The sequence below is a fragment of the Sus scrofa genome, chromosome 4 (genome assembly GCF_054392235.1).
Source record: "Sus scrofa isolate SSC_HxYL_T2T_F1_AM1 chromosome 4, Sscrofa_HxYL_maternal_Yorkshire_Landrace_v2.0, whole genome shotgun sequence".
In the NCBI taxonomy this organism is placed as follows: domain Eukaryota; kingdom Metazoa; phylum Chordata; class Mammalia; order Artiodactyla; family Suidae; genus Sus; species Sus scrofa.
This window is the reverse complement of record NC_139386.1, coordinates 105,544,882-105,568,053: the sequence shown is the minus strand read 5'-3', so window position 1 is coordinate 105,568,053 and position 23,172 is coordinate 105,544,882. Positions and strand designations below refer to the sequence as shown.

Sequence of the window (23,172 nt, the reverse complement as noted above, 5' to 3'; positions counted from 1 at the left end):
CCTTACCAGGCTGCTGCAGAAAAGATGGTACAAGCCCTAATGGAAAGAAATTCAGAATTACAGGCCCTGCGCCAGTATCTGGGAGGGAAAGATTTCACAATGTCCCAAGCACTCATCTCTAACCGACCAGCCGAAGTTACCTCCATTAGCCCCCATCTTGGAGAGCAGACTGATCAAGTAAGAACTGTAGACATGTATAGACGTTTATGCCAACTGCATTCTCTTTTTATATCTGAGGCATAAGTGTAATCATTTTAATACTAAGTTGTATGAGAATGTCCCAAGTCCTTGTCATTGTGATTATGGTTCTCGCATCTTCCTAAATCTCCTGGTTCTTCAAATTTTAGGGTTTGATGCATATACCCTCCAGAGATGATAGCACTTCATTGACTGCCAAAGGGGATGCCAGCATACCCAGGTCCTCAGGAGGTAAGTATCAAATTCCGTTTCATTAAGGAACCTTTTATCTTTCTTTCTGTAGCCCTCTGCGAATAGTTTGGCCAAAATACTCTTTCTCTTTCTACTTTAATGGAAAAAATAATTTTGGATTCCACTGAAAGGCTGAAGACATACCTATTCTAGGGAGAACTGGCCTTACCTTGTATTGAATTAAAGCTATCGCTCTGGCTACACAATTTGGCGCATCCTTATTCTTCTTTACAGACAGCTTTGCAGAGATTTAGGAATATGGACCTGCACAGCAGAACCATGGAGCTGGCACCTTCTCCCGGGTATCTTAAGCAGATGTCACTGTAACTTGATATAACCCCCACTGCAGTGTTGGGAGGGGTAGGCAGCGTTCGTTGACTCATTTGCCAAGCTCTGTTCCATCCAAGGGATAGTCAAAGACCTTGAACTCCCAAGAAACCGAATTCTCTGCATGGTGGGAGCAAAACTCAAATGGGCGCCTTGGATTAGCGTCTCCTTTTGATTTCACAGATCAAAAGGTTGGGATCTAGGGAAGCTTCAAAGAATCTATTAACCCAGTGAGTTCCAGAAATAGAGGCTCGCCATGGTTAGTAACTTGGTGATTACAGTGCTATGATACGAAGCATTGTGGACTTGGAGAATTAACTTCTGAATCATTTTTTAATGATTTTAAGAATATAAAAACTTTGTGTCTGTGTTATAGTGTAGGGTGTTATGGAATCCCATAGGTAAGTCAAGCAGGTAGTCATTATTTATTTATTTATTTTTAGAAAGCACTTTCTCCCAATTTTTTATTTTGCAAAATTTCAAACCTATAGAAAAGTGGCAGAAATAATACAGTGAATACCCATATACACTTTTATTAAGATTCACCAGTTATTAACATTTTGCCACTTTTGCATTATTTCTTGCATGTGTGCACACACATACACACATGTTTTTTTCTGAACCATTTAAAAATTAGAGACATCATGACACTTCATCCCTAAATACTTCATTATGTATTCCTTAAGAGCAAGGACATTCTCCTCCATAACTACAATATAATTATCACACTCAAGAAATTTAGCTTTGGAGCTCCTGCTGTGGCTCAGCAGTAACGAACCCAGCTAGTATCCATGAGCTGTGGCATAGGCCAGCAGCTGTAGCCCCGATTTGACCCCTAGCCTGGAAGCTTCCATATGCCCACAGGTGTGGCCTGAAAGAGACAGGGAAAAAAAAAAAAAAAAAAGAAGGAAAGAAAGAGAAGAAATTTAGGTTTAATATGGTCCTAGTATCTAATGTGCAGTCTGTATTAGGAGTTCCCATTGTCCCAGTAATGTCCTTTTTTTTTTTTTTCCCTTTTGTCTTTCTAGAGCCACATCTGTGGCCTGTGGAGATTTCCAGGCTATGGGTCCAATTGGAGCTACAGCTGCTGGCCTATACCATAGCTCACAGCAACACCGGATCCTTAACCCACTGAGCAAGGCCAGGGATCGAACCTGCATCCTCATGGATACTAGTTGGACTTGTAAACCACTGAGCTACGATGGGAACTCCCCAATAATGTTCTTGTTAGCTGGTGGTTTTCCCACTAAAAGATCATGTATTGTACTTACTTGTCATAGTTCTTTAGCTTCCTTTAACCTAGAACAGTTTTCTGGCTTTTTTGTCTTTTTTGACATTGGCATTTTTTAAAATTCTGGACCAGCTAATGGCCCTCAATTTGGCTTTGATTGTTTCCTCATGATTAGATTCAAGTTAAACATTTTTGGCAAGAGTACTACATGGGTGACGTCTTAGTGCATGGCGTCAGGAGCACATGGTATCAGTTTGTATTTAGTTCTGTGACATTGTTTAGTCATTTGGTCAAGCTTGCACCTGCCAGATCTCTCCTCTGTAAAGGTTCATTTTCCCCTTTGTGATTTATAAGTCATCTGTCAGCAAATACCTTGAGATGTTGACAGTTCTGCTTTCCCACAGTTATTCACCTAGTGGTTTTAGCATCCTTTAAGCCTACTTGGACCAACTATTACTTTGGTCGTTTAAAAAAGTGATTTTCTGTTTCTAAACTTCCCTCTTTACTTAGTAGTGTATATTCTTTTATTTTTTTTTTTTTTTTAATCTTTTTTGCTTTTTAGGGCCACTCCTGCGGCATACAGAGATTCCCAGGCTAGGGGTTGAATCAGAGCTACAGCTGCTGGCCTGTGCCACAGCCACAGCAATGCCAAATTTGAGCTGCATCTGTGACCTACACCACAGCTCAGGGCAACACCGGATCCTTCACCCACTGAGCGAGGCCAGGGGTCGAACCCACAACCTCATGATTCCTAGTCAGATTAGTTTCTGCTATGCCACAATGGGAACCCGTATTTATTCTTTTATAAAGAAGAGATGCTCTTGGAGTTCCCTGGTGCCCTACGGGTTAAGGACTCGGCATTGTCACTGCTGTGGTGCAGGTTCAACCCTTGGCCTGGAAACTTCCGCATGCCCTGGGTGTACCCTTCCCCTCAAAAAGAGATGCCCTTTCCCTCCCCTTCCTACTCCTTTTGTTTGTTTATATCACTGTGGACTCTAGGGGATGCTTTAAAAAAATCATCTTATCATTGATTTCTGTCATTATTCCATTAGACAACCAGATTATCCCATATTAGGCCAGTTCGAGCCCCTTCAAGCTATTCCTCTGTCCTTTTGATATTTCCCCATCAGTTTGTGAGCAGTTCCATACTTTCTGGCATAATAAGATGATCTGTGATCACCTTTTACTTTACTTGCCTCAGCCCTGAAATAATTCATTATTTCAAGGAGCTTTCTGGTTCCTTCTAGTGAGTAATGACATTTATATACTAATAGCTGGGCGTAAGATAGGTTCACAGCTACAGGTATGTCATTTGCTTCTAGGCCTTTTAAGTGAACACAGCTGAGGATGGGGATGTGTGTGTGTGTGTGTGTGTGTGTGTGTGTGTGTGTGTGTGTGTGTGTGTACAGTCTCCATTTGATACTGATTCCTCTAATTCCACTTTAACAGCACAAGTTCTTTCTCCTCCTTGTTTCATATTTGTATCCCCTTCTCCCAACATTGAGAAAACTGATTACCTATAATAACATCTCTTTATGTATACAGTTGTGCAGTACATAAAAATAGTTTCAGAATGGCTACATGAATACCACTATAAACAGTAAATCTGTTATATAATGTTTAAAATTTCTTTATAATTCTTTTTATCCTCAGAATATTTCCCACTGAGGGTATACAGTTAGAATACTGAGTTCAAATATTATTCGGATTAATTTTTTAAAATATCTTTGTGGTAGAGTTCCTGTCATGGTACAGTGGTTAACGAATCCAATTAGGAACCATGAGGTTGCGGGTTTGATCCCTGGCCTTGCTCAGTGGGTTAAGGATCCGGCGTTGCTGTGAGCTGTGGTGTAGGTCGCAGACACGGCTTGGATCCCATGTTGCTGTGGCTCTGGCGTAGGCTGGTGGCTACAGCTTCGATTTGACCCCTAGCCTGGGAATCTCCATATGCCATGAGAGCGGCCCTAGAAAAGGCAAAAAGACAAAAAAAAAAAAAAAATTCTCTAGGTTAATTATCTATTTACTACGTTGGTTCATTTATTTTTTTTTATTTTTTTTATTTTTATTTTTTTTGTCTTTTTTGTCTTTTTTTGTTGTTGTTGTTGTTGTTGTTGTTGTTGCTATTTCTTGGGCCGCTCCTGCGGCATATGGAGGTTCCCAGGCTAGGGGTTGAATTGGAGCTGTAGCCACCGGCCTACGCCAGAGCCACAGCAACTCAGGATCCGAGCCGCGTCTGCAACCTACACCACAGCTCACGGCAACGCCGGATCGTTAACCCACTGAGCAAGGGCAGGGACAGAACCCGCAACCTCATGGTTCCTAGTCGGATTCGTTAACCACTCCGCCACGACGGGAACTCCCATTTATTTTTATTTGTATTCAATTTTAGGGTTTTTTTCCCATTATTGTTGAACTAACTTCACACATTAATAATAAAACGTTAACATGGTTCAAAGTCAAAAATATATAAAAGTATACTCAGAAGTCCCATTTACTTCCCTATCCTTTCTCTACTGTTTCCACTCATCCCATTAAGGCAGCCCATTTCTTTTCTGAGTTATCCTTCCCGTGTTTCTTTCTGCAAAAATAAGTGGATTAATCCCCTGTGACGTGTATGTTCTTATTTCCTCCTCTTCCTAATATAAAACATACTTCACTAGATGTACGTAGCTTCCTATCTTGTGTTTAATGATATATCTTGGAAATCACTCCATTATCAGTTCATAAAGATATTCCTCATTCTTTTTTATGGCTACATATATACTACTTCATTGTGTGGATATATTATGCTTTATTCATTCTATTTATTAGGCATGTAGGTTGATTGAAGTATTTTGCTATTAAAAATAATATTGCAAATAACTTGTGCATATATGTTTTGTTGTTGTTGGATCATATCTTAGAATAAATTCCTCAGAAGCAAGGCAGCAAAGATCACATTGGGTTAATGCTGATCATAACTTGTACTATGCATTCATTTTTAGGAGACTTGGATACAGTCACAGGGCTAGAAAAAGAACTGAGCAGTGCCAAAGAGGAACTTGAGCTCATGGCTAAAAAAGAGAGAGAAAGTCGGGTGAGTTTTCTAGTCAAGCCTAATTTCTAAATTACTATTCATCAGCTATATGGGTACCTTCTCTAAGCCAGAGCCAGTGGTGGGGAGGAGTAGGGAACAAGATCAACAGGAGTTCCCTGGTGGCACAGTGGGTTAAATATCCAGTGTTGTCACTGCAGCTCGGGTCGCTGCTGTGGCGCAGGTTCTAGCCCTGGCCCAGGAACTTCCACATGCTGTGGGTGTGGCCCCCCCAAAAATAAAGATCAACAAAGTCCCTGGCCCTATTTAATTTCTACTGGAGAAATACAGACAATAAATAATATATAGCTATAGATTGTCATAAGTGATATGTGGGAAATAATTGAAAGTCGCTTGAATGGGACCTCTTGAGATAAAGTGGCTGGAGAAAGACTCTCTGAGCAGATGACATGTAAGCTAGAACTCAAGGATGAGAAGAAGGCAACTCTGGGGAAGATATTTCGGGCAGAGCTGCAATGGCCCTGAGTTGAGAGAAAGTCTGATATTCCTAGCAGAAAAAGTCCAGTGTGTCTAGAAAATCATGAATGAGGTGGAAAATGGTAGGTTTTGATGTTGGAAAAGTAGGCAGAAGCTGAGTCACTATGTTTGTTAAAAGGATTAACTATATGCAAAGCATTTATTATATGGGGTAGACCATAGTAAGCACCTAACAAATATTAGCAGCTGTGGTAATTATCATGATTTTTAGTGAAATTTGCCATAATAAAATATTTGGCTGTCATTTTCTAGTGAGGAGAGATAGAAGATACAGCATTGGAAGTTTAGGCCTTGCAGTGTTGTTAACTTTGGGTGGGAGTTGGGTGGTGCTGTGTTCTTCCATCAGGAGGTATGTAATGTTTGGTGATCTCCTGTGATGTTAGCAGCTGTTGGTAGTCGATGCCTATATCCATTGGTTCATTAAGGGTTGCAAAGATGGAGATATTCTGTCATTTTTCATCAACTAGTTAAATACTTAGATTTAAAAAAAAAATCTATTCTTGCATTGCTAATGGTGACTTTCTTTTTGCTTTTTTTAGGGCCACACATGTGGCACATGGAAGTTCCCAGGCTAGGGGTCTAATTGGAGCTACAGCTACTGGCCTACACCACAGCCACAGCAACGTGGGATCTGAGCATTGTCTGTGACCTACACCACAGCTCACAGCAACGCCGGATCCCCAATCCACTGAGCAAGGCCAGGGATCAAACCCGCCACCTCATGGTTCCTAGTCAGATTCGTTTCCACTTCGCCACGATGGGAGCTCCCCCCCATTTTTTAAAAGTAGCATTAATTAAACAAATTTAGTATGTTTTGTAGTGCTAACAAAAGTAGAAGATATCATTAAACCACATTACAACTTCCTGCAAAACATCCCTTGGTACCACAGTGTGGTGTATTGATCTGACCCATTAGCCCAATACTCAGCGTTCTAGTTTTCCTGTGCACTCCTGGCTGATAGGGACATGATATGGAAAAACAATTGCTTCAGTGTTAAAATGTAATTGACTTCTGTGTTAAATTGTCCACTGACTTCAGGATTTCTTTTTCCACAGATGGAGCTTTCTGCCCTCCAGTCCATGATGGCCGTGCAAGAGGAAGAGCTGCAAGTGCAGGCTGCTGATCTGGAGTCTTTGACCAGGAACATACAGATTAAAGAAGACCTCATAAAGGTCTTTTGAAGCTTTTTAAAGACTATTGGAAACCATTACAGCTCAAACATCTGTAGGGCATCTTCACACTTGGATACATTGAGTCCCTTGCCAGTGCTTATTTTCTTGATGCACTGTTTGAACCTCTTGATGTTGCCATGTTCTCTTTGACTCATATCAGACTTGCTAAGATTTCATAAAGGAGTTAATATTATTACCTTCACATGGTGTATTAATATCCCACTCACAGTATGGCATGCTTTTATAGGAGCATTTGTTCCGTTGTTCCTCTGCTGAACAGTTTTTATTACTGTTTTTATTACTATACTTGTTTTTTTACTTTTAGGACCTGCAGATGCAGCTGGTTGATCCTGAAGACATCCCGGCTATGGAACGCCTGACCCAAGAAGTCTTACTCCTTCGGGAAAAAGTTGCTTCAGTGGAATCACAGGGTCAGGAAACTTCTGGAAACCGAAGACAACAAGTAAGTTATTGGGATAAAAACCTTATTTTTACTGAAAAAGCTGTCAATTTCAGTTACTTAGGAATGTTTCTGCTGATGGAATTTCATAGAGAACCTGGTCAGTAGCAGCCTCAGATGCTCCTTTCTAATGTCTAGTTCCTGTATAACTACTACCTCATATCTGACCTTTCTTTAATATCAAACTTTCTAAAAAGACCTTGTTTGCCTGCGGTCCTCCCAGTCTCCATTATCATCTCTCTCACTGACCACTCATCTCACCCCAGTCTGGCTCTTAACTCGACCAGTTCACATAAACATCTCTGCTGGTTATGCACATCATAGCTCATCTTTTTAAGCACTTATTATAGCTCACAATGACATGTATCTGTGACTGATGAATGTCTCCCCCCACACACTAGATAGTAAGTTTATTCCTAGAACAGAGACTGGCACATAGAAGGTGCTCAGTAAATGTTTATCGAATGAATGAACGATACTAGGAAGTCCTATTGTAGGTTTCTCTCTTGCCTTTCCCCATTTATCCCACTCCAGTGTCTTAGCTTCTTTCCCTGTGCTTGTGGCTTCTTTCTCCTTTCTTCTTCTTGCTCCCATGTTTCAATTCTGCCTTTTAGAGCTTTAAAGATAAAAGATAATGTGGCATTGGTTTGAACACTAACATACTATAGAAAGGTTAAGTCAGTAGCGAGATAGTTTTTTGAGTTTTAGTCCACACTACTGCATTCTTTTGTCCTCTTTCTCAGGATTAACTGTGGCTTCATGTCTCCATTTATATATTGCTTCTATTCTTTTTCCCTCAGTTGTTGCTGATGCTGGAAGGACTGGTAGATGAACGGAGTCGACTCAATGAAGCCCTACAAGCAGAGAGACAGCTCTATAGCAGTCTGGTGAAGTTCCATGCACATCCAGAGAGGTGAGAGGGTGACAGCAATGTTTTTCCTTTAATTCCGCGTTAAATGCAGATGCTTACAATTTACAAGGGTGGAGAAAAAGAAAGTGGACAATTACTGGGACTCCCCAGTCTGTCATTTGTTGTGTGGGTTGACTGCTCTGAGCCTCAGTGTCTAACCCTTAAGTCGGGAATAGTGCCTATTTCATGTAGCTGTTACAAAGATCAAACCAGAAAACTTGTCAGGTTTCTGAAATAATGCCTTGAATATAGTAATCACTCAGTGTATGTGTGTTTCCTTTCTCTGTTCTATAGCCTATTAAGGGCTCCTTCATTATAAGAGTAGGACTATAAGGGCACTGATGTTCATTGACTATCACCGGAGAAAATGTATTTGCCATCATGGCTAATATCACCCCAGGATCACTGGCAGCCACCATGATGAATATATTTTCCTGTACCTCCTGGTTTTGGGCCATGTATTTTATATCATTTTATATTCCTCTTATTTTTGTTTCTCATTTTGCCTTACCTCCTAACCCCTTTTTCCTAATTTTTATTCTTTTACCATTCAGTTTTTTCTAATTTACTGTTGACTTAAAAAGTTTTTTTTTTCCTTTCCCCCTTGAAGAAAATGAAGGCAGAGGAAGGATACAATAGGATCATTTGTGTTACTTTTTAAAGAATCTCCTGGTCTTTGTGAACTGGATTCCTTTTCAGAGCACTGTCAAGTTTGGTTGACAAATGAGAAAACATATCTCTTCAGTAGCAACCCTACTTGGCTTAATATTGATTCTGTTTGCATTTAGTTTTTCTTGGGTTTTTAGTTTTGAGAAACTAACCCTTTTAGTAAAAAGAAAAGGAATTCCTCTTAGTGGACTGTAAGGATGGAAGGTAAATATTAAGAACTGTAATTCTACGTCAAATAGGTCCAGGATCTAGGATAAAGGGACACGCTTTAAAGAAAGCAGGCCTTGCTAATCTACCAGCCATGAACACAAGTGCCACAACAAAGACGACATCCATTTAGTGTGTCCTAGAGAACAATTACTTCAAAAGTCACATGGCTCAGAGTGGCACCGATGGCTCTTTGGAAGCATCTGTGGACTCATTACATTGCTGGCTAATCCATTTTCCTTCCATGTGGCATGTTTAATCAGCTCTGAGAGAGACCGAACTCTGCAGGTGGAACTAGAAGGGGCCCAGGTGTTACGCAGTCGGCTAGAAGAAGTCCTTGGAAGAAGCCTGGAGCGCTTAAGCAGGCTGGAGACCCTGGCCGCCATTGGAGGTGGGGAACTGGAAAGTGTGCAAATTCGTCACAAGCATGCCTTCTGAGCACTGGCGGGTCAGACTGCAGCCCAGGATGGAGACCCTTGTTTGCACTAACCAGAGAGCCTTGTCTGACTTTGGCAGAACTAAATGGTGACTTACTAACGATAGAACTGGTACAAGTAGCATCACCTACAAAGGGAAACTCACTTTAGTCTGCCTGTATTTCACTGCACATAACTAAGTTGAATGGTGGAGGTTACGAAGTATATTTGCACATTTCAAATCATTCCATTTTAGTTTTCCCAGCCATATTCATTCTTTTTCCCAGCCCTTCCTTCTTTTCCCTCATCCCTCCTATGGGCCAATAAAGTTTACTCCTCCCCCACTTTCACAGTCCATTTCATATGTTCCATATCATGTCATAAATGCATGCGTGTGTATTATTTTTGCCATTGAGTCAACTCCTGCTCTTTGAAAGTAGTTTGTTTTGTGTTGTTTTTTTGGCCACACCCATGGCAAGTGGAAATTTCCAGACCAGGGATGGAACCCACGTCACAGCAGCAACCCAAGACGCTGCAGTGATGATGCTGGATCCTTAACCCACTACTCCACAAGGGAACTCCTGACAGTAGTTTTTTTTTTTAATCAAATGCAAGTTTCAATATGAGAGAGATGGAGAGTCTATAAGAATGATTTTGCGAAAGTGGTATAATCATTATCAGAAGGTAACCAAATCCACGTCTTGCAATAGTAGACAGCAAGCATTGGGAGGGCCAAATTAAAGAGCAGAGGCGAAGATTATTATAGTGTTTATAGTAACCCATCATCTCTAAGATTGTTTCAGATTTGATTATTGAGTGACAGTGAGATTAGATTCAGTGCAAATTCAATTACATTAGATTTTTTTTTCCTTTAAACCAAGGGCATCCTATTTAGTTAGAACACAATTTTAAGAAATATCCCAGGTCTTCCAGAGTCAGAATTCTTTTTATAAAAGGATGATTTCAAATGTAATGTTCCCCTTCAAATTCATTATTTCTCCAAATAACTCATTGTAGCCAAAGGAGACTATCTCATATATATTTTTTTTTATTTGGTAGCGGCACTAGATGGAGTCCTGTATTTTTCACTTCGTAGTGCTTTTGCATTTCTCTATATTAAAATAGGCTTCTGGCTTCGAAGTGTTTGAATAGTTTAGAAAGAAATCTCATGGATCTTTGTGGGTTTTGGTCATTTTCTCAGTGCTTTCTTACTGCAGCATGACAGATAGATGTAAGGAAGGGGTCCTTGAGATTATATTTCTGGTATCTTAAATGTCAAGAATATAAAAAGTAACCAAGATTACTCTGGAGCATTGTTCATCCATGAGGTTTGTTATTGCTTCTGGATATAAATTTCCTAGATTAGAAGCTGAGATTTCAGTTTTCAAACATGGAATTGGGTGCATAGGGATTGAGGCTCTTCAGCACCATAAATGTGATCGAGTGCCCTTTCTAAGGCAGAGCACAGTGATTTTTTTTTCCTCCATTTTTTTATGGAACTTTTATTTCTTTCACTTTCATGTGTTGACATGGTTTGCTTACGTTCTAAATTCTGTTCAAGTTTCTGTAACCTTAGCCATGCCTGTAATGAATAGAGCATCAGTCACTCTAAAATGGACAGAGAAGAAAATATTATACGGAGAAACACCCTGGAATTCTCTGATTAAGTAGTTCGCAAAAGACTGATAGTCTTCCTCTTATAGAGATACTTTCCAGTTTTAATGGACTTTGCAGGGAGAAGAGGTCATTTAAGAAAGGAGATGAGAAATATAAGAAGAATCATCTATTTTTCTTAGGCTTCCAATCTTTAGTGACCCATTCCTGCACAATGCTTTTTGTAACTTTATAGAAGTAAAGAGGTGGGGTAGAGTTACCGTTGTGGCATAATGGAAACAAATCCGACTAGGAACCATGAGGCTGTGGATTCTATCCCTGGCCTTGCTCAGTGAATTAAGGATCCAGCGTTGCCATGAGCTGTGGTGTAGGTCACAGACATGGATCTGGCATTGCTGTGGGGTAGGCTGGCAGCTGAGGCTCTGATTAGACCCCTAGCCTGAGAAACTACATATGCTGCAGATGCGGCCCTAAAAAGCAAAAAAAAAAAAAAAAAAGTAGAAGTTAAGATGTGGGTAATTGAGCTGTAGAAATGTCAACCCATCAAAGACTACAAAGCATTTAGGAAATTTCTTCCCTTGATTTTACTAATAGACCAGTATGATTGATAAGTTTCCAGTTAAGGTTGAACTAAGGGTGATATTTGGGTTCTAGTGGCTCATAATGATTACAGTAATTTATGTAAACTACCACTTCTGTTTCTAGCATCCTTTGATGAGAGTAGGAATTTCCCCAGGTATCTGGACAGTTGCTAAGTGTTAGAAATATTAAGGTAATTGCATAAATAATAAGAAACCCAACTCCCTACTGAAAAATTGACAAAATATATAGATTTGGGGAGAAAGTAAGTGAATTTTGATCCTCTTTTGGATCCTGAAAAGATAGAGTAACTTAGGCTATAGTTATTCGCTTTTGATATTGGTCCTTAGAAAACATTTAGATTTAGTGGCAAAGAAGAAATTAAAAGTTTGATCTTGGTACCATGGATGTGACTGAAATCTGGTACTGATTTCTGGTCTTAATAGCTGGAATGAGGCTTGCAAACTGCTTACTGGAGGGAGCTTGCTGAACTAAATTTTGAGTCACTAGGACAGTACTTGAGACTTATTTCTGAGGGGTAATAGTTTCTGCATCTTACTGCATTTTGGAATATGGATTTAAGCCACCCTCCTGCTAGATATTTGGAGCATTATCCTTGTTAAACCTTTTTATTATGATTAAAATACAACCATGTTGCTTTTAAGTAGTTTGGGTATTGATGGAAGGTAAGTCCTCAGTTTCTTTCTATATAATCACATGAGCCAGGATGAATTTCCCAAATAAAAAATTAGCATTTATAATTTGCTTCCTATAAAGGATGGGAAGTGGAAGGCAAATATAAAACTGTAGAGCTAACAATACTAATCTTATCAAATGTCAAATAAGAATAATGAAGCTTATAAAGTAACAGTAATTCTTTTTGCATTACTTTCCCTTTTTGTTGTTTAAAGTCAAATTCCAGAAATAAACATCTTTATTGTACTGTTTTCTTCTTGCTAAAGCTAGAAGGCTAAAATAGAAAGTTCAGTAATACCAGAAAATGTTTGGTCTAAAAATAATATGAAGAGTAGGGGTGTTAATTAAGTACATGGACCAAATCATCTTCCTTATTCTGAGAACTTCATAATTGTATAGCAAATGCAGGTAGGTTTGTTTATAGTATATAACATGAGTATACAGTGCTTCCTTTTGCAATTATCAGAATCATTGCTCTGAAATACCCATCTCTCTCTCAATCTGTAAATTTTAGAGGCGTGTATATACAAGAATGTTTTATAAACCATGAATTTCTGTTTTCATTAAGTATTATCAATTCAATAATAAAAGCAGGTTTACTTTTTTTGCTTAAAAATTTGATCGTAGGGCTTTTGAGAACAATTGATTCATAACAATTTAAATGAAGAAGGAAGTGACATGTTAAATGACCCAGTAACTGGCACTAGATTATTCTAGGACTATTTCCCCACCCAAACAAGCTGTATATTTTTCTCTGGAAGTTCGTTTCCTCTTAGCACTGTGTCGTGTTAAACTGTGTTAACATTTGTGCTGAATGGAGCATGTTTTTTAAAAAAATATATATATATATATAAATTGTTAGAATTTCAGCTACTTTAGTGGAGACACAAAAAATTGTTCCTGATCCAATAAAAGTATCAAAGGCTAAACAGTAACTATTTGGTTTCATTCTTAAAAGATTTATGAGAAAAGTAGAGAAAGCACCTATCTTTTTTTTCCCCCTTATAAGAGAATCAGTCGATTGATTATTGTACTAAAATTCCAGGTCAAATAAGGCTCTGGAATGAGTGAATGCCTTTGTATTTATTTAACTAAATTCGGAAGAAGAAGAAACCTGAATTTTTCTGCTTTCGAGAAGTAACATCATTACACTTCCCCAGAAGTGTGCAATGGACTCCTTTACCTTAAAAACCCTTTCTTGCTCTCTTGGCTGAAGGACAGTAATAGAAAGAGATTGAAATTTGAGAAGCCTGTTGTTATGGTGGGTGGTGCTATCCCTGTATATGATCCTGGAAAGGCCTACTTCCTGTGTTTTTTGAAGAAAAAAGATCATTAGCAGGAAGAATTCCTTGACATTACAGAATTTTAAATCACTGAAAATAGTTGCTTTCTGAATTAAGTACAAGCTAGAAGGTTACCTAAGAGATGTTGCAATTTAAAGACAATGATACACCATAAAGGAGCTTGATTCCAGACAACAGTTTTCCAGCTACTTCTGTCCCAATATCAGAATCTATCTTGCTAAAGAATTTTATTTCTTGGAGAAGTTTCTAGAAGACTATATGAAATATTAAAGTTATCTAATGATCCAGACAGGAATGGATGCAGGTAAAATTGCAGTTTGATAGAACCTTTTTTCTTTGATCACCTCATGTAGTGCCATAATATTTAAGTCAGCAATAGTTGGTTCATGACATAAACACGTGCGAGTTCTCATAATGAGCAGAAGGCAGAATGCCTAGGGGTGAAAGTGAGATGGGCCCAGAGGACATGACGTAAGAGCCTGGCACCAAGGGAAAAATGGCCAGGCTCTTAGCATTGCAAACTCGTTTGTAACTCTTTGAATCCGCTTCCAAAATTAGTCAAATATGTTCTGAGTGACTTTATGGGGAAATAGTACTCCTTTGCTGTTGGCTGCATATAAATGGCTTAAAAAGGAAACAACCACAGAGTAGAATTTGGAGGAACTGGTCTTGTTGCCGCCCAGTTGGGACTCCCTACTGAAGAATCAAAATAATACTTCATGACTTCCCCTCAAGGCTTATTTGTGCAGAGTGGAGTTTGAAGGCAGTTGTTATTTAATGATGGGGAATCCTATTTGTAAAGCACCTGAGCAAAGAGTTCACGGTACTCTTCCGACAGCTCTCTGTTCTTTCAACTGTCCTGCGAAGTGCAGAAACCCCCTGTTGGGGAGACAGATATTTCCCCAGTGAAGAAGTACAGGTAGACTCAGTCAAGATCATTCAGTGACAACATTAGGTATAAAATTTTTCTTCTGCTGAGTACACTTAGGTTCTATGGCCTTTTTCAACGCTCAGCTCCTCAGCCCACAGATTAGTTTACCAACAATAATATACAACAAAAATAATAAGGCAACATCTATTGAGGACACAGTATATGCCAAGCACTGTTCTAAGTACTTCAAAAGCAGCAAACCCTTTATAGCTGACAAGTGTGTGCGGTGGATGTTACTATTAACTAACTGATGAGGGAACTGAGTTATGGAAAGGTCATTTGCCGGAAGTCAGTCATATAACTAGTGACAGAAGCGGAATCTAAGACAGTCTGGCTCCAGAATCCATGTTCTCCATAATTATGCCATTCTCAACTTAAAAAGCACAAAATATGAATGTTAGCCTCAATGCTAAAAAAAGGCCTTATGTTTGTATACCATGTAAATTTTCATCCAAGAATTTTATAGTATCTTATTTTTTTAATTTATTTTTTGCTTTTTTTTTTTTTTTTTTAAGCCCACACCTATGGCACATGGAGGTTTCTAGGCTAGGGGTCTAATTGGAGCTACAGCTGCTGGCCTATGCCAGAGCCACAGCAACACTGGATCCGAGCCGCGTCTGTGACCTACACCACAGCTCACAGCAACGCCAAATCCTTAATCCACTGATTGATGCCAGGAATCTCATGGTTCTTAGATTTGTTCTGCTGTACCACGATGGGAACTCCTATAGTATTATGTTTTAAAAGTTTGTTTCTGTGTACTTTATAGAGTCAGAGAGTTGGTAGAAAATGATTTTCTAAATCTAAGAAAGGGAGGTTTTAGTACTACTTACATTACATGTGGTTGAGAGCCTAGAAACTTGGAAGAACAACTTGAGAAGAAACTTCAAAGCCTGAAACAAAAGGTTTAAATAAAATTTCTAGTCTAGCATGTAAGACTTAGTCCTGGAGATAAAACCTGGAGAAGCAAGTTAAATTTGAATGATAGATTCTTAGCTTTCTGAAATTCTAAAGATGGCAAACCATCTTCTTTCATATTTATCGAAAGTAAGCAGTAAATTCATCCATATGTAGTGCCTTTAAATTAGAAACTTAAAGTACTACTCCAACGTAGTTCTGAAGATAGTGTTTGTTGTCTGGTAAAAGCCTAGAAAAGTGTATTCCCCACAAAAGAGAAGTTCTTCATTGCCATTTTATTTTTTTATTATCATTTAAAAGGTAACAGAAAAAGGGATGTCTAATGTAAATGTATAGCTCAGACCTCATGTGGGATAATTTATTCCAATATTTTCTGTAATTTAAAAAATTTTACTCCTCAAACACAAAAAAGGTTTCAGCATTCTGATTCAAATTGGCAAAGGGCTGAGCGACCCTTAAAGCTGCCCTGAAGGACGCATAGCAGACTGCAAGCTACCTAAAAAAAAAAAATGAATAAGGAAGACAAAACTCCCATGAGGTAGAGTGTCCAGATGAAATGGGCATTTTAGACTTGTCTCCATTCAACTTCCAATGAAGTCAAAATCATGGTGTCCTGCCCCAGAGTGAGTTAAGAAGAGAACATTATCTAGAAATGCAGATGTGGCAGCAGAAAGGTCTGCAAAGGTAAGTAGAGGGCAGAAAGGGTTAGACAGAAGCCTTCAAGGCCAGTGACAATCACCCTTTCAAATCCCCACTTACCTTACTTCTGGAACCTAGCACAGGAATCATCGTGGAATGTGGGCTGAGCATGGTTTGGGGTGAGGGTCCAGACCTCACAGAGCTGAACTTTCTTCAACCACAGGCTTATTCTCTAGTACAACACTCTAAAGGGAAACAACATTAAAAGTATGTTTTCTTAATCTATCACTGAATGGGGTGATGCCTTTTTTTTTTTTTTTTTTTTTTTTTTTTGTCTTTTTAGGGCCACACCCATGGAATATGGAAGTTCCCAGGCTAGGGGTTGAATCAGAGTTATAGCTGCTGGCCTACACCACAGCCACTGCAACGTGGGATCTGAGCATTGTCTGCGACCTACACCACAGCTCAAGGCAACGCTGGATCCTTAACCCATTGAGTGAGCCCAGGGTTGAACCTGTGTCCTCATGGACACTAATAGGATTCATTATTGTTAACCCATGACGGGAACTCAGACAATGCAATTTCTTTGCAGAGAATGAAAAAAGGTTCTGATGTTTATTGTTGTACAGGGAAAGATTTTCCAAAGTAAGCTTAATACCATATGGGATACGGGTGTCCTCAAGTGAATTAGCGTCCTGGGTTCAGTGAGTTTCCAGAACAGTCAAAGCTTAGGAATTGTGTTCATTCACCTCTACACTACCAGTATCCTGACTGATATGGTTCTGGGGTGGTTTGAAAAAGTAAGTATTGGAAATCCCTCCTATACACAGTCTGCCACAGATCTCTAAAGGTGCTGAGTAGTAAAGGTGCCTCCTTGTGAGCTAGGCTTTATTGAATAGGATGCTGTCTTGGTCCACCATTCATGATGAAGATCAGGCAACAAGACATAAGATTAAACTGTTAGGGCAACATGCTTTTAGTACTTTAATGAGGTGGGCCTGGGCCATTGCAAATACCCTGGCATGAACTTGCAGATGCCAAGAGATGGCATGTAGATGTGAACGGGCCCCGTTCACTTTACCTGCAGAGGGTAGTAAAAGCTCATTTTTCATTCAGAGCCTTTCATTCACGGACATCTGAGATCAGGAGCAGGGTGTTTGCTCTTGGAAGAAGAAGCAGATCTAATTTGTCACCAGAAGGAACAGTGAGTGGTCTCTGTCTGAAAGTCCAAAGACTTGCCAATTTGGCACAGCTCTTTTCTAGGAGTAGCCATGTAACCTTGGTCAAACCACCTAATCTCTTGGAGGCCCAAGTTACCCAGTGGTCAGAAGAGTTTTAACAGGTTGGTTACTGAGGGCAGGGTCAGAACTAGATCTCAAGGTTCTCTAACTTGGGTGGGTTCTTTAAGACCCAGGGAGCGTCACAGTATATTTTCTTTGGTGTCCAAATGAATTAACCATTATAAATCCCTACACTCTCTGAAGAAATTAGTAATCTGGGCCACAGGTCTTAATCTAAAATGTGATAAAGTGCTATTTTAGCAGATGTGGAGAAGAAATGCTCTAGATTTGTGCTGATATGGTAGCTACCACCATGTGTGGCTATTTGAATTAAATTAAAAAATCAATTCTTCAGTCATGCTAGCCAAATTTCAAGTGCTCAGTAGCCACATGTGACTGGCATCTACTGAACTGAACAGTGGAGGCATAAAATTGCAGAAAGTTCTATTGATCGGCGCTGACCTAGACTTTTACCTAGACGATGAACTGTGGCTGGTTGTCCCTTAGTGCAGGTCAGAGAAGCCTGTGCCCCAGAGAGACTGCGTTCATCTTTGGGGAAAGAAAGTGGATTCAATTCCATCTGCACACAGCAGTGCAAGAAGCACTTCAGGAACAGGATGCTGGCATTGGACAAGAGCTTGAGGGAGCTGGGGAGTTTAGAGGAAGGGGTTAGGAAACAGCTGAACCATCCTGAGCCATTGGTCTTGACTAGACCTGAGCTTCTGTAGGACACAGGACCCTTAGTTCCTCTTGAGGTTATCACCCACGCAAAACTGACTCCAATAGTAGAAAAGTGTGAGAGGAGAAGGACTGCCCTAATCCCAAGGAAATCAGGGACCCTCTCAGCACTAAGTGATAGGAAAAAAGCTGTCACATTGGGCCCATTTCACAGTAGGGAAAGTTGTTACATAGCCAGACAGTGGCAAGGAAAGAATACAAGTGCAAAACAAGTCCGAGGGGAAACCACTCTGACAGCTGCTCCTTACGTACAGGTCTCTGTGGCCAAGCTGGCTTATGTTTTGAGGTTTAAGCTTGAGTGTTGTACGAGAGTATGGATGAGAAGGTGGGAAGGCTTTTCTACAGGTTTGGCACACTGGTGCCATCTTGCTTGTCAGTCCTGCCAGCTAGGGGGCCATGCATGTGGGGAAAGGAAGAAATCAGAGGTAGACGGCAAAAAGACTAATTTTAGCTGCTGTCTGGAAGGCATCTGTGAAGGGAGTCAGCTTTCTCTTCTGGGTCGTCTTGTAGGTGCAGCTGCGGGGGACGACACGGAGGACGCGAGCACAGAGTTCACCGACAGTATTGAGGAGGAGGCTGCGCACAATAGCCACCAGCAGGTAAGTCCAAGTCAGGTCTGGGGCCCCGGGGTGGAAGGCTCATAGCATTCGGGGTCTGGGGGTCTCCTGAAGTCCTTGTGGACCTGGAGCAAGAAGCTATCTTTTTACACAAACCACTTCTCAGTCTTCTTCCTGTCCTCCCCAAGCTCCCCAGCCACCTCGCCAACTCCTACCTGCACTCCATTTTTCTTTCCAATCCACCCGTTTTACTTCTTCTATCTTGTGCTCCTGCTCCCTGCCCCCACCCCCCACCTTTGCCCTATGTACCATCTATAGCTATAGCTTCAGAAGAATTTTTGCTTACAAGACCGTGGACACTTACCCTCTTGGGCTTTTGTAACTGAAACACGTCACAGAAGACAGGGAGTCATCGAAGGGCTGCTTGGGGAGGTGCAGGCCTAGGACCTGCTTTAGGAGAATGTTCTCTGAGAAATTCCAAGAGAATTGGAATGATTCCAAAGCAGGAATCATTCTTGATGATGTCTCATTTTATGAAAGAGAACTTTGTTGGGCAACCTGACAGCCTATCCAGATTGTGACATTTCAGTGACCAGCAGATGACGCTTCAAAAACAAGCCCCTGTCAAACCTCAGAACTTGGTACCCAAGGCTGAAGCACTGTTCTCACCGACCATCAGAACCGGCATGTTCTTGAGCTCAAGAGTAGAATGTCCTGGACCTCAGAGACTAAGTCACCGATGGTAATGCCATAGCATCAGTAGAACTCCTATGTGTCTCTACATTTCCCAGTGACATTGAGCTATTTTATGTCCTAAAAGGACCAGGCATGTGACTCTCTGATTTGTAAGAAGAAAATGGATCATTGGTGTCTGCCCTTCTGCAGAAGCAGCTGGGCTTTTCCAGTGATAGCTTCCTTGGAACTATTGGGAAAACTGTAGGAGAAATGAAGCTTTCTGGGTCTACCTCTTCAGTTCCTGTATAAGAAAAAAAGGAGACATCTTAATAAACCAACAAAAAGAGCTCAAGTGAGCAATCCCTAAATCTCACAGGGCTTGGTACAGTCTTTGGCTCTTGAGGACATGAGCATTTGTCTGCAATACCTCACATCCTCATCACAGTTTCTTTACCTTCCACCAAGATCCCCTTTGTCACTCTAGACACACATGACCCTAATTTCTCCCTTGAGTTCCTGCATGAGTACCACTTCTCTTTTTGCTTGAACAGCTTCTTCTGAGTCCTCCTAACTGATGTTTGTAGCTTTAATTATGTGTACCACTGCCCCTCTGGACAGATCCCTCACCTCTCACTCCCTGATGGCATTGAAGATCTTTGGTATGAGAGAGTGATCTGCAGGTTGAGCAAGTGTCTGCTCTAAGGCAGAACAAGATTGGAACATCAGCAGATCACTGATGGTTACTGCTGCTGTGGGACAGCATTAACTTCAGAGTAAACAAACAGGAGATGCAGATAAGAAGAGAGCCACCTTCCCGCAGATGTGGTCCAAAACATCCTGACTGTGGGGATTCTTCACTCCCATTCTCAGTTCCAGGGAAACTGCTCTATAAAGCCAGTTCTTCCTCACTCTTCTTTCCTATAGCCTAGTGTGAGGAAATGACCAGACCACATTTTGAAGTCAGTCCAACCCTGGAATGAACCCTTACATTGGGGTGTTTATATTTCCCTTGCAATGTCTTCCCTGTTACTTGGCATAGGTAGGCAATACTTAATAAATTAGACAAAGTGTATACTTGCTGGATGAAGAATATCTTGGGTAAGCACCATTTTTCTTTGTATCCCCTTTCCTTGAAAAATCAGTCTTCAGTTTGGGGAAGGAGGTTATGAAATCATTGTCAATTTACTTCAACTTTTCTGAAGTTCGAGGGTGTGACCCTCCTGCTACCAATTAAATAAAGCTTGTTTTGCCATAACCATTTTGTGTCCAGGTTCTCAGAAATGTGTTTGCATGTCTCCAGGGAACTGGCCTCTTAAGACTAAGCTCTCAGCTTCTGCCAGCTGTGTTCTTAGGAGGTAGACTTTATTCTCAACACTAAGCTCCCTTCCTACCTCAAGCATGCACTTCCCCTAACAAACACATCCAACTTTGTATTCTTTTTAAGGAACACCTAACTTGCAAATTTCTCCATTTTTATTTTTGGTTTCACCCTCCTCAAGAATTCTCAGATCTGGCCATGATGGTAATATCCCCCAAGGTATCTCTCACAAAATTCTACTCTCAGTCAAATGTAAGATCTATAATAAATGCCTAAGAAATTTCTGTGAAAGAAACTAGGGTAATCAATCATTGCCTTTCTTCATTTGAACTTTTGCAACAGAAAAAAAGTTAATCAACAATCAAGATTCAAGTGCAAAGGCGAGAAAGTCAGTGATGAACTTGAAAAAGGATCATTTTTTAATACCCCGGTGCTGTCTGAGTACGAAGTATAGCGTGGGAGATAGGAAGCAGCAGAGCTAAAACAAAACCACTCTATTCAAATAAGAGATCAGACATGCACATGGTCCTCTGTGGAGCAAATGGAAACACAAGCCGTAAAAAAGTTGACTTATATTCCGTGGAAGCACTAGAATAGATGAATTAGGAAATCTGAAAAACGACAGCTACAACAACCAACCTGTAAGAGACATAATTAACAGCAGACCTAAAGGATTCATACTACCACCATGTGTACTGGAAGCCCTGCGGTTTTGAGGAAAAACAATAGAACTATTTTCCATAGATGATAAAGGAAAAAATAATAAAAGGATAGATCCTGAGTCACTTTTCATGCATTTATATTTAAATTTTAAAGATAGGTTAGCCAAAGTAAGCTCCCTTGGACATGGAAATATGAAAACTCAAATTAGTGTGAGAACAAATCTGATCTCTATTTTCTCTAAAGTAAAAAAAAACATACCAGATCAATCTTAAGGTCCTTTCTGGTATTAACAATCCATGGGCCTTATTTTTTTCTTTTTAAAGAAAGTATGTACATTTAAATCAATTGAAGAAGATAACATATATCCAGAAGGCACTTTAAAAATAGATGGTATCATTAAAGTTAGACATTGTTTTTAAGCAGTAGGAACCCTTAAGCTTTAGAAAAGATGTGTCCATATCCAAACCTGATGGCAATGTTTATTTTAGTTTAGTAAGTTGCACAGGGTTTTTATAGAAAGGCATTGTCACATTATTTAAATGACGAGCGAGGTTATAAACTTAAAAGTGGTTTCATCCAGTCTGCCTTCAGTTGGTCCCAAGTGCTTTGTGACACATGCAGGGATCGCCAGCAGTCTAAGCCTGGCAACAGAGCCAGAGAGATGGGACATTCCCAGGAGCCTCCCGAATCTCAGGCTTACAACCCCAGTGGGACTGGATGCCTAGGAAATGAGCACTGGTGTCCTGCAGTTCTTTCTTCTTGGACGTGGATGCATATCTTGCACAGCTCTTTACAGCTTCATCTGCTGTGCCATGAATGAAGCGACCCACCACGTTCCTGAAGCCTGGATTTTACCACATTGTTACCAGGTCCAAACCAAAGGTCTGTAGCTTTGTGCCAAGCCAGGCAGCTCTCTTAATCACTGATCCATTTAAGCTCTTCTGAGCCTGTGTTGTTCAATATATTTCTGACCTCATGAAGGAATAAAGCATTTATTTAATTCTGCAAATCATCCCTAATCACCAAATGATTTCTGGAGATGCACATAAATACTTTTTTTTGATTTTGATAATTGGGAAATGTTTCTGTGTAGCTAAAATGAACTTGTGACAAGTACAAGCCACTATATTCATAGATAAAAGAAAACAGCATGACTCAGAAATAGCTGAGGGGAAAGGTGGAAAACTGGGATGTCAAAATTGACCTGAAGTTAAGTAAAACCCCAAACTGCTGCCACTGAGCAGAAGAAGAAGCCAATATAACATTGGGGTATAAGATTAATATTGACTAGATAAGCAAGGAATTCATATACTAACATAATTAGTCATATACTGTGTAGATGATTGTACTCAGGTTTTGGTTTCTACACTTTTAAAAGCATGGGAAAAACTGGGGAGGAAACCAAGACGAACAACAAGAAAATCTAAAAGTTAAAAAACTTATTTGAGGAAAAAACCACATGATCTGCTTTAGTTGAAACATTAGGAGTAACTTCAAGAGTATATTCAAAAAAAAAAAAAAAAAAAGGGAAATTTTTTCTGCCTGCTTTCTGCTTTCTGCCCATGTGCTTGGGTCTGTAGAGAGAGTTTGGCTGGTAGCCTCAGCACAGGCTGATAACCAACCAGCGAAACTGGCTGCCAGGCAGGTGGCCTCACTTTAACCTCTCAGCAGTTGTCAACTGTGGTTCTCCTGCTGCCAGTGGAATTAAGCTTGCTTTGTCTGACCTGTAGCTCCACCTATATACTAAATTCTCTGACTCTGATTCCCAGCGCCCAGAGCCCTTCCTTGTAATCATCCTTCTAGGATCTGGGTTACCACACAACCTCAGGCTTTGATCTCAGCTGTGATTCTTGCAGTCAAGAGCTCA

General features: G+C 40.3%; 1 protein-coding gene across 50 annotated transcripts in view; it reads left to right on the top strand.

Moving 5' to 3' along the window:
• Positions 1–23,172, top strand: part of LOC100624559 (myomegalin) — a 215,701-nt gene that overhangs the window by 149,695 nt on the left and 42,834 nt on the right. For all 50 annotated transcript variants that reach the window (XR_014844272.1, XM_021090682.2, XM_085023137.1 and 47 more), the window contains 8 exons: positions 10–177; positions 348–429; positions 4,972–5,063; positions 6,615–6,731; positions 7,057–7,194; positions 7,992–8,104; positions 9,241–9,368; positions 18,603–18,691. Coding sequence is in view for 49 of the 50 variants with exons in the window: in XM_021090682.2 (XP_020946341.2) it covers positions 10–177; positions 348–429; positions 4,972–5,063; positions 6,615–6,731; positions 7,057–7,194; positions 7,992–8,104; positions 9,241–9,368; positions 18,603–18,691 (927 nt within the window). In the remaining variant the exon portion in view is untranslated. The remainder of the gene's footprint in view (positions 1–9; positions 178–347; positions 430–4,971; positions 5,064–6,614; positions 6,732–7,056; positions 7,195–7,991; positions 8,105–9,240; positions 9,369–18,602; positions 18,692–23,172) is intronic.